At 42.0% G+C, this 17,325-nt stretch overlaps 1 protein-coding gene across 25 annotated transcripts in view; it reads right to left on the bottom strand.

Annotated features, from left to right (window-relative positions):
- Nucleotides 1-17,325, bottom strand: part of LOC124416314 (calcium/calmodulin-dependent protein kinase type II alpha chain) — a 97,784-nt gene that overhangs the window by 56,860 nt on the left and 23,599 nt on the right. For all 25 annotated transcript variants that reach the window (XM_046897356.1, XM_046897275.1, XM_046897249.1 and 22 more), the window contains exon 2: nucleotides 1,665-1,759. In XM_046897356.1, coding sequence (XP_046753312.1) covers nucleotides 1,665-1,759 — 95 coding nt within the window. The remainder of the gene's footprint in view (nucleotides 1-1,664; nucleotides 1,760-17,325) is intronic.

The raw sequence follows: 17,325 nt of genomic DNA, 5'->3' as shown, positions 1-17,325 counted from the left end.
TTTCGAATATAATACATCATATCGATGTATGCGCGAGATAATGTACATGTATATATATATATGCATTATACATATATGTATTATACTACGGGAAGCAGGGGTAGAAGGTCTGCGCACATATAACTTAACTTTGAGGGAAAAACTGCTTTTCCACGAAATTTGATACCAGTTGCCGCGGCGTGGAAAGTTGGACGATTCTTGCCTCGTCAAAGTTTCTTCTCGCGTTTCTGACTTATACTTACCTGGAATTTGACTTTTGGAAATTTTATTTCGGCAAAATTTTGACGAAAGGAAAATAAAAAAAGTGTTATAATTTCTTCTCCGTATATGTATGTATAAGGGTGTATTATATGTACATACACATAACCGACTGTGACGAAGACATCGTGCGGAACCCAACTGCGTCCTAACTTAATTAATTGTAACGTAATATCGTTTATCGGATGAGTTTACACACCGTATTTCTATTCATTGGATTAGCCTTCATTTGGCTTCGTTTACAATCACTTTGGTCGGTGGAAATTTTATATAGCCAAGCGGCATTCGTGCCAATCAACGATAAATGCGTCTCTTCATTCATTTCCGTAAAAATTATTCTAGCTACACGAGGTAAAATGTTTAAAAGGTTACCTTGAATCATTTAAGAATTTATGCTACGACGAATGCTTACTCCGGAAGGCCTGTCGTTGAAATTTCACCATATTCCATCGGTCGAATGAATAATTCAAACAGTCGAAATTACCTGCACCGCGACTCGTTACATAGCGATAAAGAAATTCCAGTGGAAGGTAAACAAAAAGAAGAAAATGAAGAAGAAGAAAGAAATAACCGATAACGAATAAAAATGAACCGCTGATGTATGAATGAGTAAATGGACCGTCGACGGGTATTACTTACAACCCGGTTCAAACGCGGCTGTGAATATCAGAATAGGAATATTTACAGTCACGTGACAGAGGTCCGTTAATTTCCAGCTATCAAAGTAACATCTACGCAGAGTCGCAACACCGGCGAAACGGCGTACAAAGGAAAATCTGGCCATTAGTCAAATTGTATTCTACTTCCGCTCCTCGCGCTAGTTGTACAAGGCTGGTATTCATTTATTTATTTTATTTTTTTTTTTCTTCCTTTTTTCATATCTTCTTTTAAATATCATTAATCGAGGAAATTAACTTTGTAGGTCTTCGAGGTTCTTCGTTTTCTTATTCTTCTTCTTTGTCTTGACGTTGCTCGAGTTGTCGCGAATACATTTTTAATATAGATCCCCGCACACCGCGTGAACGCAAGGATTGATTGGTAAGGGTTCTTTTTCTTCTTTTTCTTCTTTTTCTTCGTATACCTATATATACCTAGAGGGTGACAGCGGGAAAGAATTGGTAGAAATTTATGGCCTGACTTTGGACGCGATATACTTCCCTTGTGTAATACACTTCCGACGGTGTATTATCAAAGGTCTCCGGATGCCCCGACAACCTGTAGATTTTACGAAACTGACAAATCGTCGAATTCCTGGCTATAGACAATCCCTTACAGCCTGCAATCGATTACCGTCTCGCTCGAGTCAATTTCCACCGCAGGTTGTTTTATGTATGTATATATATGTAACACATGTATTCGAAAAGGATCGAGAGTGAGGAACATGACTCGTTCGAATTACATCTTACCTCTGGCCGAAAGCTTTTTGGTGTTGATGATCTTCGCCGCGAATTCGAGACCTGAACTTTTCTGGACGCATCGTCGGACCACGGAAAAAGCTCCCCTGAAACAAAGAGAATTAAAAATTGTAATCAGTCGGCAATATAACGGTAGTGAAGTAAAAAATTAAGACTTGTGCTGATACTTATAACAGGTATAGAATGTATTCATGCGGGGTAAAAACAGATTTTCCAAAGGTCGGACCGTAAGACCGTATTCTACTGCATAAATTTATCACAGTTTTTGCAGCTCGACGAACGACAGTTTAAATTCATTCCGAAACGATTGAATTGATCAGTGGGACTTGCGTTTAGCCTGAACTAGATACCGAGACGTGGATTTGTAATTTATAATCTACGTTAGATTAATGTTAATTTATTCGACGTATTCCTTGACAGCTGACTGCTATAACGGTCGCATGGCACCTGGACCGTATCGAAGCTGAAGGAACGATCGTCGATCGGTCGACTCAAGTCAGCTTGGAAGGTAACGTAACGCAAGAAATCTGTTCACATGGTTCAATGGTGTATAATTAAATTCATTCACAATCGGTAACGAATGCATCGCCGCTACGTCGCGTCGTAGAGAAATAAAGAATACTCGTAATTCGTTCTCACGGATGAAGAAACCTTCTCCTTCGCACGCAACGAATCGTTTAAAAACCTATAGATCCCGGCTTCACTTCCGCACCCTTTACTCCTTCGGCATCCAATTACACCCGTCGGCGACCTCCGGCAAAAAGTTCAGATCTTTCTTACACATCACTCGGTTCGAGATGAGACGATCACGCGTGTTCGGATTACGAGCTGCGACGATAACGAGTTCGCAAGAGATCCTGGAATCGCCTCATTAGATCTTCGTTTACTGCAGCTCGATGCTGGAATCGCAGTGATGGAATGCTTAGTGTCCCACCTCAAAAATTTACATTCCTCACCCTTGTCACAGTTTATTTACAACTATTAAAATATGAAAATGCCTCATTTTCGGCTAGGATCGTCCAATTTTTATAGTTTTTTTTTTTTTTTTTTTTTTTTTGTTTAGTAGATTTTACACCCGCCACATTGGATTTAGAAATCGTCAAATTCTGGATACAGATTCGTGATCAGCGAGCCAAAAAACCTCCCATTAGTAACGAATTTCAGGACAAAATATTGAGTGAAAAAATTTGCGACCGAATGGGTTAAGGCGATCATCTTTTATTATGAATGAACGTAACGAAACCACGTGCTAAAAAAATCGTTTGTACTGGTCTTGGTGATACCTGAAGATTTCTAAGAATTAGCGATTTTTCTCAAACATGGAACGTTACAGTAACGTTACCAACTTAATCTTCATGAAATCGACGACGACTTAGGCGATCGTGATTCGACGTATACCGAAATCGGCGAGAATGTAACGAGGGTGGGGCTGATTGTACCCAATTGTACATCTATCGCGAGGTAATTAGGTTATAACAGGCGAATGCAGCCGGCTCTGCTACACCCGGTGCTAAGCGTTTAAACCTTGGAAGGCTAAGCTAAGCTGGAGGCGATGCAAAGCCCTCGATGGAGCTGCTTAAGCGTCTCTACCTCCTGCAGACCCGCGTCGCAGCTGTAATACCCGCTACCTGTAGGTTGGTAGGTGGGTAGGTGGTAGGTGGGTTGGTATATTCGCACAGAGAGCCGGCATTGAGCCGCTTTTCCGCAAATCCTACAAATTGCTTATAATACGCTGCGCGGCCGAATCGGCGGGACATTTCACCGCGGACCGAGGCCGGATGCCCATTCGCGATCATCCAGGCAAATGGCGCGGGTTTAATACACTTGCCCGTCCACCGTGGAGTGGAGCGAGGTGCGGATACGCGTGAATGTGAGAGGAATCCAAACGGCGAAACGCTTGCCGACTGGTCGACGGGGGACAAACCGAGAGGAGATACGCGGCAGGGCGTTACCATGACGACCAATCATTGATGCATTGATGCTGCGACTCGATTTCACCTTTTTTCCTTATTTATCTTTATATTTGTTTACTTATTTATTTATTTTTATTTATTTGTTTTTTTTTTTTTTACCCCCTTCTTTCTGACTTTTTATTATTCCTTATTTTCCTTCGACGAGTCGAAGCTACTCTCGTTTGAATTCGTCGAGAAATTTGTCAATGTAAAAATAAACGTTGGTTGTATAGGTACGATCTCGAAAAGTAATAAACGACAGAGAAATGTGAGAAATTTGTACGACAGACGAGAGTAGAATTTCTCCCTTCAATTAGGTACCTACAGAAAGTCGAGAACGGAGAATGAGTGTGAACTCGGATTTCGAAGGTTTCTGGGGGATGAAATAGAGGGAAATTCTATTTTCGACTCTTCCGCAGAGTTTTCATTTCTTGGTGCTTCATTAATTTCTCGACTGTAAAATGGTAATCTGAATAAATAAATCTGGACACTTCCTCGGAATCGTGCAAGTACATACACGAGGGTTGAAAATTTTCAAAGTGAAGTCCGTCCGGTGTAGGTTTTCTCTCGAATTTCGCAAAAACTTTTCCGCGTTCTGTTGTATGTTCGAATTTTTGCAAGATAAAGATATCGCCGGTGCGAAGAGGGGCGAGCTTTCAAGTCGATTGTTCCCCGGCTGAATCCCGTTTCTTAGGGAGGGCTTCTCGTCGATCGTCGGATCAACGCATCGGAGTGGGGTTAAACGGCCTTAAATCAGCTTCAGCAGACAACCCGTTTTTCACATCCCAAGCATCATCCGAATGTTAATTGAATTCGACAAGCTTGAGAAATTTGCGCGAGGAATTTTTTCACTCACTTGTCAGCCAGAGAAACGAAAAATAATTACGACATAAGTAAGAAACTATAGGCCCTGATGACGTCATGTTTTCTTGCTTCGCTATACCCTTAAACCAAAAATTCATGTTTTTCCCTTCCTTTTTTTTTTCTATAGTGACGCAAAAACTGTATCGAAATCCTAATTCAGTACTGAGTGAAATTTCCGAATGCAAGTGGAGAAAATCAACCGCTACTTCGAAAAGTGGAGGACACGTGCGACGAACTGTCGACACGGCTTAACTTGGTCCTGGTTTTCTTCCTCGTGTAGGTACAGGACTAAGTCGTGGTCCCGGTTACTACCGGAGGGTGAGATTCGCCCTGGTAACCACCAAAGCTGCGTCTCACAACTTTTATCACGAACCCAAGAGGCCTGCGAGGCGAAGCGAGGCGTATTTCTATGTCAGACAGCTCGGTGTAAATTCTGTTGAATATTTTCCTCCGAGCTCCGGGCGAAAAGTTAATGGAAATTTGTTCTCTTATCCGAACCCTTCACCAAAAATTACCTCTCGCCCGCACCATCGAAGGGGAAGAAAATCAAGTAAAAGAAGTAAAACAGCCCGCTATAGCCGATGAAAATTATACTATTCTAGATCACGTTCTCCGCGCTGTTGATCGATATAAAATTTTCAACCCCGCAGCAAATGTCTCGAGGCGATCATTTCGCAGAGCCGAGGGATAATTTTATATTTAGAGGGGAACATTGGAACGAGGGGTAAAGTTCAGGTTGACCTGATACGCGTATCACGTATAGATACCGAAATGTCGGGTCGCGTTAGTCCGAAGGTTCAAACCGTACGGGTGTAGTTTCAGTCATCGAAAATTTATCGTAACAAGTTTACAATCATTAAATTCGGGATTCGGATCCTTCGGCGTGTCGACACTTCGAATTAACGAATGCAAATTTCGACTCGCTAAAAATTTTATTTCCACGAGCTAGAAAACAAGGATTCGTAAAAATCCTCAAACATAATGGCAGAAATGTTTTATTTTCATTCCGGTTACCGAATGAAGTCTGCAGACTACGTTTGATATAAATTTGGTAAAAGATTACGAAACTTTTTTTTGCGTCTTTATTCGCACGCGTGTATGTGTATATGTAGCAGGTATTCATCGAGCATCTAACCAAATCCCTCGAGCCTGCGATACGTCGGCCCAAAGTTGCTTTTGCGAATTCATGAGACTCGCAGGAGCGAGCGCGGCGGAAGAGGAGCTTTTCCCTGATCGTATCTTATCCCCGGTTTGCTGCATGCAGCGGGCCTTCCTATTAAGAATTGACGTCTTTCTTATCTCGGTGAAATCCGCACGTAGGCCAGGCAAGTGCCGGGGAGCCCTCGCACCCTCGTTTTCCTCGATGAGGGGACGCGAAAACGCGGTACGCGCTTCGAGCGAGGAGGCGAGACACACGACGGCAATCGTAAATATATTTTCCCGAATAACACCGCGAGACCCCAGCAAGCAAGCTGTAAGTCTATTTTCTCTCCGCCTCCTTGCCCGGGTTTTCGCGTTTTTCGCATTGTCCCAATATCGCGCCAAGTGGGGCGGCGAAGTGACCCGAAGAATAAGACGGCAGGGAAATAGAACCGAGATGAATCTGCCTCGTCTTGACCCTCCTCGACACCCTTGACTTCGGAAACGGGTTATACCAATTTTTACCTCCGAGTGACGAGGGAGGAGTTTCCTTGCCAGACACTACTTGACTTGTATTCCCATTCCTTGCCGTAACCATAAAATATGTCCTTTTAATTGATCACTGCAGACGAAAACTACTTTTTTTCATTATCGTCACAATTTGATTAATCGGTGCGACGATAGATTGATTTTACCGCTTTATTCGACGGAAAAAATTTAATCAATTTGATAAACAGCATCAAATTTACACTAAACAACGATTCGGATCACTTTTTCTTGCAATTCGTATGACAAGAAATAAATTCGATCCCTTTTTTTCCTAGCCTAATTCGAAGCAGGGTTTTTTATTGTAACGAGCATATGTCGTGCGATTATAACCGAGTTAGGTGATTACAGTTTATCTACGGTAATTGCGTAAACGTCGAGGAGTAAGTAAGAAGGGAGAGAAGAGCAGCGAGAAACAAAAATAACGCGAACTTATCGACCAAACTTTTACGACTGGATCTTTCCCTATTTTTAACGCCCGGCTATCTATTATTCTACGATACCTATAGGCGGGCTAATACGGATCTGATCGTGAGACGCGAAAAGTAATAGCATATTTAATTCGCGCCGGCCACGTTTCAAGAAATTCCACATCGAATATCGAGTAACCTATAATATGTAAATGTTTACTTTCCGGTTGAATGAAATTCAACTGTCGAACTAGGCTGCCTCGAAAGCGGCGAAGTAATCTAGAGGAAATGTTTTTCCTTTACGAGAATTATAAGAGAAGGAAATAAGAGCGAGTCAGTCGTTTCGCGGAGTCCCTCGACGAACTTTGAGCTAATATTCGATGGCGGGTACTTTGCCTTCGTGAAAATGTAAGTAATATAAAAATAAAATGAGAAAACAGTCCGACCTGCCTGCAAGTTACGTGGTTGGCTTTTTTTTCCTTCTTTCTTTTATTGTTTCTTTCTCATTATTCTTTCATCGACGGTCATCCCTGCGGGCTAAAAATAATGCTCGACATACGACGCTCGCGTATTATTCCAAAATAGAACTTAATTTTCTACGCACGATCAAATGAAGCGATTTCCGAAGCGCGTATCTACATTATAGCCGTGCGTAAGTAATAATTTGGGGTGAAATAACGCGGATAGAATATATGTGCATATTTAACGTTCCCATTTTTCTTTCGCCTTACGCGCCCCGTTTTTTTACTCTGCGGAGGATAAAATCGAGCCGAACTCACTCTCGTTACTTGAATGATTTATGTCTTGTTTCGTCGGCCGCTCGGGAAGCTTGATTAGATGAAAATACTCCGAAATTATCCTTAGCTATAAGACTCTATACGCACGAGTAATTTGAAGAGTTATATCTATCCTTCAGAGTTTTCTTTATTTATAGAGCTCGATCACGAGGTGATTGTTAAACCGTTAAATCAAATACAACTTGGGAGTAATTTAGAAAATTTTTATCCAAAATCTGACAGGTTTCCTTCTTTTTGTTCAGTGAAAGATCAATTCAGGGAAAATGTTACATATATTATATACAGTATAAAAAATTGCGATAAATATTGAATTCCGGAAGTAACCTAGACTTTCATGTGTTCTGCTTTTCAAGGAGTATCCAGGTTTTGTATATGAACTCAAACCGAGAATGAAGCTATAATTTCCCCCGGAACAAAATGTTGACGTAGAGGGTATAAACCCGCAGCGGAAGACAATAAAGAGGGAAAATAATCTCTCGAGAATTGAGGATTATGCGAAAATTTTCTACCATATGCGTATACAAAGAAGTTGTAGTCACATGATAAGCCATGAATTTCGATTTTTCCTCCTCTCCCGTCGAGAAACAACGTTTGATCAACAAGCGGGAAGCTTGCCCTCGTTCCCATAAACTGTACAGCCACCCTTCTCTCTCTCTTTCTCTCTCTTTCTCTCTCCTCTCCGAGTCCGTAAACGACCCCCTCTTTCGACTTACAATTTTTGCTGACCCGGTGATAAAAAGGAAGATACACTGCCTACTCTCAAAGCTTTAGGAGGTCCCCCTCCTCCTTTCTTTCATTCCCCCCCCCCCCCCCCATCCTCCTCGCCCCTCGCCGCGTCTTCACACTCGCGGAAGTCGTGACTTCGACACGATTCGCTAACGCGTGTCGGCTGCAGGAGGCGATGGATCAGTCGCGATTGATCATGGAAGTCGGTTGGTTCCAAATCTCCGTATCCGACTGATAATCTTCGATTTCTTAATCATCTACCTTCCCTTTCTTTCTGCAGTTTAGACCGGTGAATAACTTTGATCATTCACACTTTCGTACGATTCGTTTATTCGTTTTGCGAACCGCAGGGTAGCGAGAGAACCCCGGGAGATGAGAGAATTTTCAGGGGGTTTACCGGGCTTTAAAAAGCTCAGGGAAATCTCAACGGATTTATTCAACTCCTCATAAAATGCGGAAAAATATTGAAAAAATATTTCTGTACAACTGTTGTGTAGAAATGATTTCAATTTTATTAACAATAATTAACAAGTTAAATACTGATTTGTTTCCAATAGTGGAACGAATAATTTTTACATTTTTACATTGATACGACATATCGGCTAGATTCTATTACACCATTCTCTACAAGTTTTCTCGATTATTAGGATTTACATGATCATCTCTGGGGCGTGATACTAATTGTATTGTATTAATGATAAAAAATAGGAGAGTATTTTGGAAAAACGGAATATTTTACTCCGATTTCCGTTGCCACCCTGGAACCGAGATTGTTACGGTGGAATAGCTGAAGAATAAAATGATTTGCTAAAGTAAACAGACACTACAGGTTACGGTATCCATCTTGCAAATAGGTAAGACGAGCATCGACGCGCAAAGAAATTTAAAACCATGGTTTCGATGTCGGTGTAACAGGAATAGATTGGGTGCTTCCACCCTTCGAGTGTTCCCTCTTTCCCCTCCCTCCCCTCGGCACCCCGGTTAAATTTCTTTCATTTCCTTTTTTTTCGCCAATCTTTCTCCTCATCTTCTTCAGAGGTATAACGAGACGGGTGCGGAAGCGTATAAACGAGTCTAAACAAACAACCAAACAAGCGAAGAACGAACCCCGGGTAAGTAGGGAGAAGAAATTGTAGAAAAAGGTATAAAAAAGAAAGAAAGTTTCAGTGAAGAGAAAAGGAAAAAAACAAAATAAAAATAAAAACAAACCGAGCAACGAGAAGAAAAAGGATCGAGAAAAATACGAGGGAGTAAAGAGGGAGCTTGGCTTAAAATTAATTGTGACTGACAAATGGTCGCAGCCTTCGTACACCTCGGCTATCTTCTTAGTTCTTACCCCCCTCCCCCAGATCAGCTATCCCGTAAGCGGCGTGTAACGCGTCGTTTTTTCTTCTCCGCTGTCTCTGTTCAGTTTTTGTTTTTTCTTTTTCGTTTTTGTTTTTGTTTTCTCTTCACCCCCCTCATCATCACCCTCCTCCTTTTCGTTTTTACAACTTTCCTCGGAGTCCGCGGCCCGCGAAAGAGCGAGCATTCTTTGTCTCGGAGCTCAAAGCTGCGGCGAAATCTGGGGTAGAGAAGCGGCATAGCGAGGCGATCGATGCGCTCGGCCTAGTCGTCTAGGGTTGTAGATATGTATCTTTGCACGTACGTATCTCCCTCTCCCACCCCCTTTGCGGGCGTGTGACACGTGGGAAACCTACACACACACACACACACACACACACACACAAAGTTCCCGGAGTCCCGGGCTGCTGTTATGCGCAAGAGACCAAAACCCTGACTTTGTCTTTGAGGGAAGTTAGCGCAGAGTTACTATACTGCAAAAGCTACTGCAGACGTAAAGGGCGGAGATCAATTTTTGCAACTTTCGGACTTATCTTATACGTGATGTCTTAATCATCCCCGCGGTAGAGGGGTTTAAATGTAGTTGGCCACGCATGCGGTGCGCGCTAATTTTGAACAATGTATGTCAAATACGCGGATGACTTGCACCAATGAACCTGCCATTGGGAGCGAAAATTCGACCGGGATTAATAAGAAAGTGGTATAATTATTCGATAGAATTAGGGTGAAAATTGAAAATTTTTAATTCTCAATAAGCTAAAAATGTCTAATTCGTTACGATGTGGGAAAGTCAAAGTATATGATAGGAAGCCAAAATACATGAAATCAAGTAAATGAATAAGAATAAAGCAAGCCAAACCGTAGACTCGTTAAAATCTTACTTTGAACACTTAGAATATTCTTTTATACGTATACCTCCATACTTTCTTTTTCCTTTGATGGCTAAACCCCCTAAGAGACCTCCATACTTTCGCAACTTTAAAAATTTATTCACTTTACAGGTAAAATCCCTTCCTATACAGTAAATCACTTTTTTCAATCATCAAACCAGAGTTTCTCGAAACGGATTCTTCTTCTTTTTCGTTCTTCTTAAAATACGGATTTAAAATTTGTTTAAATGCATTGGACGTAACGCTTTTAGCCACTCATCTCTGCTGATCTGTACTTCAGTTGAACGTAACCAGTTGATTTTTGGTTAATTATGTAGCTTAGTAACTTTTTTTTATCAATCTGCAATAATAATTATCGTCCAACTCTGTTCTTTCCATTTTCCTGTTCATGAGGTCCAGAAGTTTCTTATCTCTTTCACATCAGAAACTCGAAAAAACACATTAAACAAGTTTTATTTTTTTAAAACTTCATTCATCGCACCGACTTGAGACAGTTTTGAATTAACAACACGGCACATCCCGTTCTCGTTATGTTCGATATTCCATTTTAATCGAGGCAGCATGAAACAGACCGAAACGATAATTTCTTTAATTGCAATAAATAAAAATTCGTATTGCAATTTTTGATACGGAATGATCTTACGTTTCTAGGTCTCACGATTTCGCAATCATAACAAAATCCTTCGTATCCTGGTAGTTAGACAAAATTTTTCCCTAAAAATAACGTAAATATTTTTGTCTTACAGACGGAGAGGAGTAATTCAAGTTATTCTTACGGTTGCATCAAGACAACGTCCGTTGTGGGGGTGAGTTGCACATTAAAACATATGAAATTTACTCGAACGCGACATAATTATTGCTGTATAAAAACTACACATTTATCGAATCGAATCGATGAAAAATTTCGAGCTGTTTCCGAAAGTTTAACAAAAATTGTACACCTACTTTAAGGGTTGTATTTTGATATACCAAAATTCCAAAAATGCGAAAGATCAATTTGTCCAAATTTTGATTTTCGAACATTTGATTTTTGCATATTCGGAATTTCGACGTAGGTATATCAGCCAGTCGAAATATAGACCCTTCCAAGTCACCCCCACCTTTTTCCATAAAATAATTCCGGAAGGATATTATCATCTGCCCCGTGCGTAATAAGGTGGGGCGTGCAAATGTCGCGGATGCGGAGGCACAACGAATGCGCCGCTCATAGGTGACTCTGGGTGTGTGTAGAACGCGGTACGTCGCGGGGGAGGGGGGCGGTTTTCGTCCGGGGGCGGCGCCGCGACGGGTCGATACTCCTCGTCGCTGACGATGAGCACCCTTGCGACGAGCGTCGTACGCACCGTTTTTGCCGGGGGCCGCGGTGAGCTGCGTACGGCCCTGAACACCCTCGGAAACTTGATGGCGAAATCGCCTTGGGGTGGGTGGTGGATGGGGGTGGAAGTGTGGAAGGTTTGACCCTTTGAGTCACTGCAGTGGTAACAGGTATTCTCATCTATTCGCCTATTTTATATCCATTTTTTTGTATATTTAGACAACTTTGAAAACATATTGACACGTGCGTTTTTTGCTGTTTTTGAAAGTGTACGTAATAGCTTTGCGATACTCGAGATTGATTATTGCGATGCAATGTAACTATTTAAATTACTATATTGTTAGAAAGAAATTGATTGAAAAAAATCGTGAAAATTGAAGGAATAATTCATTTAGGAAAAAGTTACCCCTCTACACACGTATATATACGTGTTTTACATAAATTACAAGCTTTTGGGGTTGCGGATTTCGAATCTGAAATCGGATTTAGAAAATTCAAGATGGTGGATTCAATATGGTGGACGAAAATTTCGAATTCATTCCAATCCAGAGAAAAAACCTTTCAAAGAAATTCTGACCATACACAAAAGTAGATTTTCTACATTCAGTCTGATGATTCTGTGTTTTGGATTTTCGTACTCGTACCTTTCTATATTATAACATTTTAGTTTACGCAAATAAATTTTTGATCTTTAAAAATTCGACGTTGTTACCCTCCTGTTTTCTGATCTTTTACATTTCTACCTCGGCCCATGCCTCGCCTGCCGCTACTGGCGTGTGTCAACAGAGGGTATTTCTGACCGAGATGAGGGTGGCATTCAGGGTCGTGTATCGTACGTGTATTTGCAAAGCGATCGACCGCATCCAGAGATTAAAAATCAACCCCGCATTTTTGGATTAAAAAGGGAGAAGATTGGGAAGCATCTCGTCATTGCCGGTGTTTGAGAAAAGATTTTTTTTCTTTTTCTTCTTTATGGAGAGGGGGGATTCTACGCGGATCGACTATTGGGGGTTGGATGGCGCGGCGTAGCGACGCCACATTACTTCGACATATCTCTGCCACACGGAGATGCGACGCTCTTTATACGCCCCGTGAAACAGTATTGTGCCTATAATATGAACGTATAATCCTAGACACGTGTGTGGTGATGTAGCCTTGCCGGTGGCTCGTTAATTCTCATCCACAATCCTGAAAATTTACTCATTTTAAGCTACAGGGTGGCCACACACCAGAAAAACCTGGAAAACCTGGAATTGTCAGGGGATTTTTAATTTGGTCGTGGAAAAAATTGAAAAAAGTTTAATGATCCATAAAAATTCACTTTCCAAACCCTCAAGTTACATGTCACATATACTCGTATACATAATCAAAGAGTAATATAATTATACATATATATATATATATATATATAAAAATTTGTCGCATATCTAATTTTCGTCTTTTATATTTTCTACTTTTTTCCAAGTGAAGTTTGGAAAGCAGGCAAGACTAGGTTGTAATACGCAGAAATTGACGACCGTCGGCAGCGACCGATCGTTAACCGAGGAGTTGCCCGGGCGGCCGGGCGACCGCTAACGTTTACTAAAAGGAAACGAAACGAAATGCAGGCAGCCGAGGAGGAAAAAGAGAATTAGAGAAGAGTAGAGTAGAGTAGAGTAGAGGGTCCGGTTATAGACACGAAGACAATTTCGCCCCGGTTACTCGGGGATCCCGAGGGACTCGTAGCTACTGTTCAGGGAATATTTTCAGGTATTTTCATTACGCGAGCCACGCGATGCGATGCGACGGTTGAAAGGACTGCAACGTAACGACGCAGGCCGAAAAAGCACGGGGATGAAAATGGAGCGAATACGAAAAACCGTAAAAAAAGAAACAAAGGAGGGGAAAAAACGAGAAACAAAATTTAAAAAAAAACCGAGTAGCACTTGCCCGCCATTCGTTTTCATGTCAAGCTGCGAGTGCTGCAGGTTCGCTGAGCGAATGCACCATAAATTCCGTCGGCTATTACAGCCCATTGAATGCACTAATAAATACCAATTATCTTTACAACCCTTTTATCCAGGATTTATTCATCCAGCAGGAGATATCGCTGCGATGCAAATCACCCCACATTCCACGGCTCACAGCGATACTGTATAATAAACATATTTTTCCAACAAGAAAACCGGCCCGATAAAGAAGGCAGAAAAACTGATATTGATAATAGCTTGAACGAATTGCATCAGACACGCCTGACCTTTCTTCGCATCGTTGCTGACCGCCGTTTTATTCACCTTTTTGGCAATCAGTCGTGGAACTTTGAAATAATATCAATCGATGGTCCAGTTCCAATGGAATCTGGTTCTCGTTGTATTAATTGGAACCAACTTCTTACTTATCTCGGCATTCAGAGTTTCGGACAAGATGGAGAAAGTAATTGGGTGGATACTTTTGACTCGTGAACCCCGGGCCAGTACCGTATCATCATCATCATCATCATCATCATCATCATCATTACCATCGTTATTATTCAACCCCGTCACTGTCTATCGCACAAAGAATTTTCGCGACGAATTGTAACGATAGCAGTAATCATCACTCTCAAGTAACGTCTGACTCTGCATTATATGTACGATAATTAGATCAATCTAGTCCTGAATCTCGGTCATTTTTTGATGAACCGTATAACGTATAAGGTACTAGATCCAGTTCTTGTTGACTGTAGGACAAACTCGCGTGGCTTCGTGACGTTTTTTTTCATACTCTTATTTTTTTTTTTTTAATTCTTATCGTCTCTGATATTTTAAGCCCCTGTGATTTTTTTACTTATCGCCGGAAACTGAGCCGCGACTTGCGCCCATAATCTGTAGTGTATAATACTATATCAACGACGCGTTTATCCGTGCAATGATAACGGATCGAAGCGCGTTAAACGTTGATTGAGCTTTTTCTTTCATGCATGCGGTTGTCGAGTTCCGAGTTTATGTCACGTAGTGCGGATCGATTCGGAAGCAAAGTATCCTCGTTCTACACTTTTTCTGACCCCATATTTTTCTGCCGCGGATTCTCGGCCGTTCGACCGCGCAAAGCCTAATGAGTCCTTCCGGGAACACCACATATGTTCGGTTTTCAACCTTTTGCGACCTCCTCCGACCTTCCGCTTAACCCAATCTTCGCCGAACCAGCTTTCCGTCCCAACCTCAATTTGGAGGTCCGTTTGTACTTCGAAACAAATTCGCGAAATATTCGTTCGAGTAGTCACAGTCAACGAGAAGTTGGGCCCGGAGAACAGAACAGATTCTTGGTAAATTTATCTGGGGGGGGGGGGGGGGGGGGGGGAGCTTTTTGTAAGTCGGTAAAAATGACTGGAATTTAGGATTTCAGGTATTCATTAGACTGACGAATATTCCACGCGGCTTATAAAAATGCAATCGTGGCTGAAACGCACGTGTAACAACTAGAGTACCTGTGCGCAGGGCAAGGCCCAAAGGTAAGGAAAAATTCAACGTTCCGATCCCCGCAGGCTCCAAATGTATAACCGAGTTTCATCAAATATGTCGGAGGCATTTGGCGGGCGTTGCGTTTCAGGCCTTCGAAAGTACCCGGGTGTGAGCGAAAAATCCCCGCACCTGCATCCGTGGAAAAACAGTTCGAGCGATTTCGCGTTTGCATAAAAAATTCATGGAATGAATGAATTCGTTCCTCCTTGTCCGGAATGTCCGAACGATTCCTCGACGCACCGCGGTCGTCATGAATTTTTGCAGAGTTTGAAAAGCCGCGCGGGGCGAGTGATAAAAAATGGAAAAGCGAAGAAAGGGAAGAAAAGAGAAACGAACCAGGATTACAACGTTTTGCAAAATCTAAAGCACGATAGAGACCTGGCGAAGAAATGTTTAATTTCAAGGATATAACATCGGCTCGCCCTCGCCGCAGCAGCTTCTCCGACGTAACGGGTCGCTTGATTAAAACCGGTAGAAAAGATGGAACAAAGGCGCGGGGGGCGGGTGGATAACCAAGATTTTTTCCCCCCAAGGCTCGTTCCTTTCTCATCCCCGATTCCACCCTCGGAGCACACTTGCACACTCGTAGTTTCCCCGCTAAGTTTTATAACCCGTGAGGAAGACTTGAATGCATTGTTATTCACCGCGAATGGATATTTTTGGAATCTAGGCCGTCAAACTTTCCCTTCTGCGCCGACTAGCTGCTGCATCCCTCGAACTGCATTCCAGCCAGGATTGCCAACCGCAGGTTTAATATACCTGAGAGTGAAAAAATAGCCAAGAGGAAAAAGCGCTCGCTGTTCTCGTTTCTAGTTTCTACTTCTGTATTCCAGGATGAAGCCAAGGACTGTTCCTCGAAACTTTTGTTATGCAAATACGTTTCACTCAAGATCTGCATTTGACTCGGCGCATGCGCTGCAAAAATTTGCGAAGACCCTCCGGCTGTCCTTGCGGAAGTTCAGGGTGCACACCTGCGGGTTGAAACAGGCCTAAATATTCTTGCGATTAATCTCTGCTGGCAATCGAAGATCCGCAAGCAATCGAGCCAAAGAAGCACGCATCTAATTCGAGTGGCAATTAAGACGAGGTGGAATAATTATGAGAATGGGGTAATTTAGTTGTTAATAACTTGCACTCCGCGAGTCCAACGCGAATCTCGTGCAAACGGTTCCCACGAGTCTGAGATGAACTGCAGCGAAGCTTGCGAGCTTTACCAGAAGACTTTACATGCCAAGGAGCAAACCACCTTCAAAGGTTTTACAGCAAAGTGATGACCAGGTTGAAGTTTGTAACGTTATCGTAACGATGCATCTTTGGAAAAAGTCGTTATTTTGCAACTTTAGGATTAGTTGAAATTAAGTCAACTGTTAGTACAGCATCAACAAATTTAAATTTTGTAAATAAAAATTTTTCAGATATGCTAAAGCTGGAATACAGTAACTTTTGTTCCAATATTTCGACACGTTAACGTCACTAACTTCAGCTTCGTGAAAATCGTTATTTTCCAATTCGAGGAGTGTTCAAAGCAAAAAAGAAGATGATGGAAATCTTACATTCTAAAAACTTGACATTATATCCAGAGTAATTCCTGAGGTGCAAATTAGTGATTTTTTCAACAATGCTAATTTAGATCATAGGATTTAATAAAGTCTCGCGGTCAATTGCAGTATCGGACGATTTCGTTCTCACGCAACTCGTACCGTTCTCGAATTGGGATGATTAGAGTCTTGAGAGATAATTGCTGAAGTCTCGGTACTCTTGCCGAATGGCGGTACGGTGACGGGAAAAAAGGTAGATCTAAGTTAACCGGGCTAAGAAGAGGACGTGAAGAAATGAAGTCGGTGTGGGGGGATGAGGGGGAGGATTCGCACAAGCCGCCGATCCCAGCTCAAGGGTAAGAAAACTCAATCGACTGACTTTTTCCTCCAGGTTCCCGCTCTCCGCAAACTTCTAAATTGAGTTTCGAAAGCTGCGTCTCCATTTGCGAGCCAAGCTTTGACGAAGCCTTTCTCTTCTTCGTCTTTTACTTCTTCTTCCTCTTATGCAGACAAATAATATTTACCTTCATCGACGATCCTGTGAACTTTGGTATATAAAAAAAAAACAGATTTCGCCGCGACTAGTTCACCGTAAATCGGTGGATGATTTTACGCTTCGATTCGCGTGCGATCTGTTATTCGCAAAACACT

Source organism: Diprion similis, chromosome 1, assembly GCF_021155765.1.
Source record: "Diprion similis isolate iyDipSimi1 chromosome 1, iyDipSimi1.1, whole genome shotgun sequence".
NCBI lineage: Eukaryota > Metazoa > Arthropoda > Insecta > Hymenoptera > Diprionidae > Diprion > Diprion similis.
Note: the sequence above shows the minus strand (reverse complement) of the source record. Positions and strands in the feature narration are given on the sequence as shown.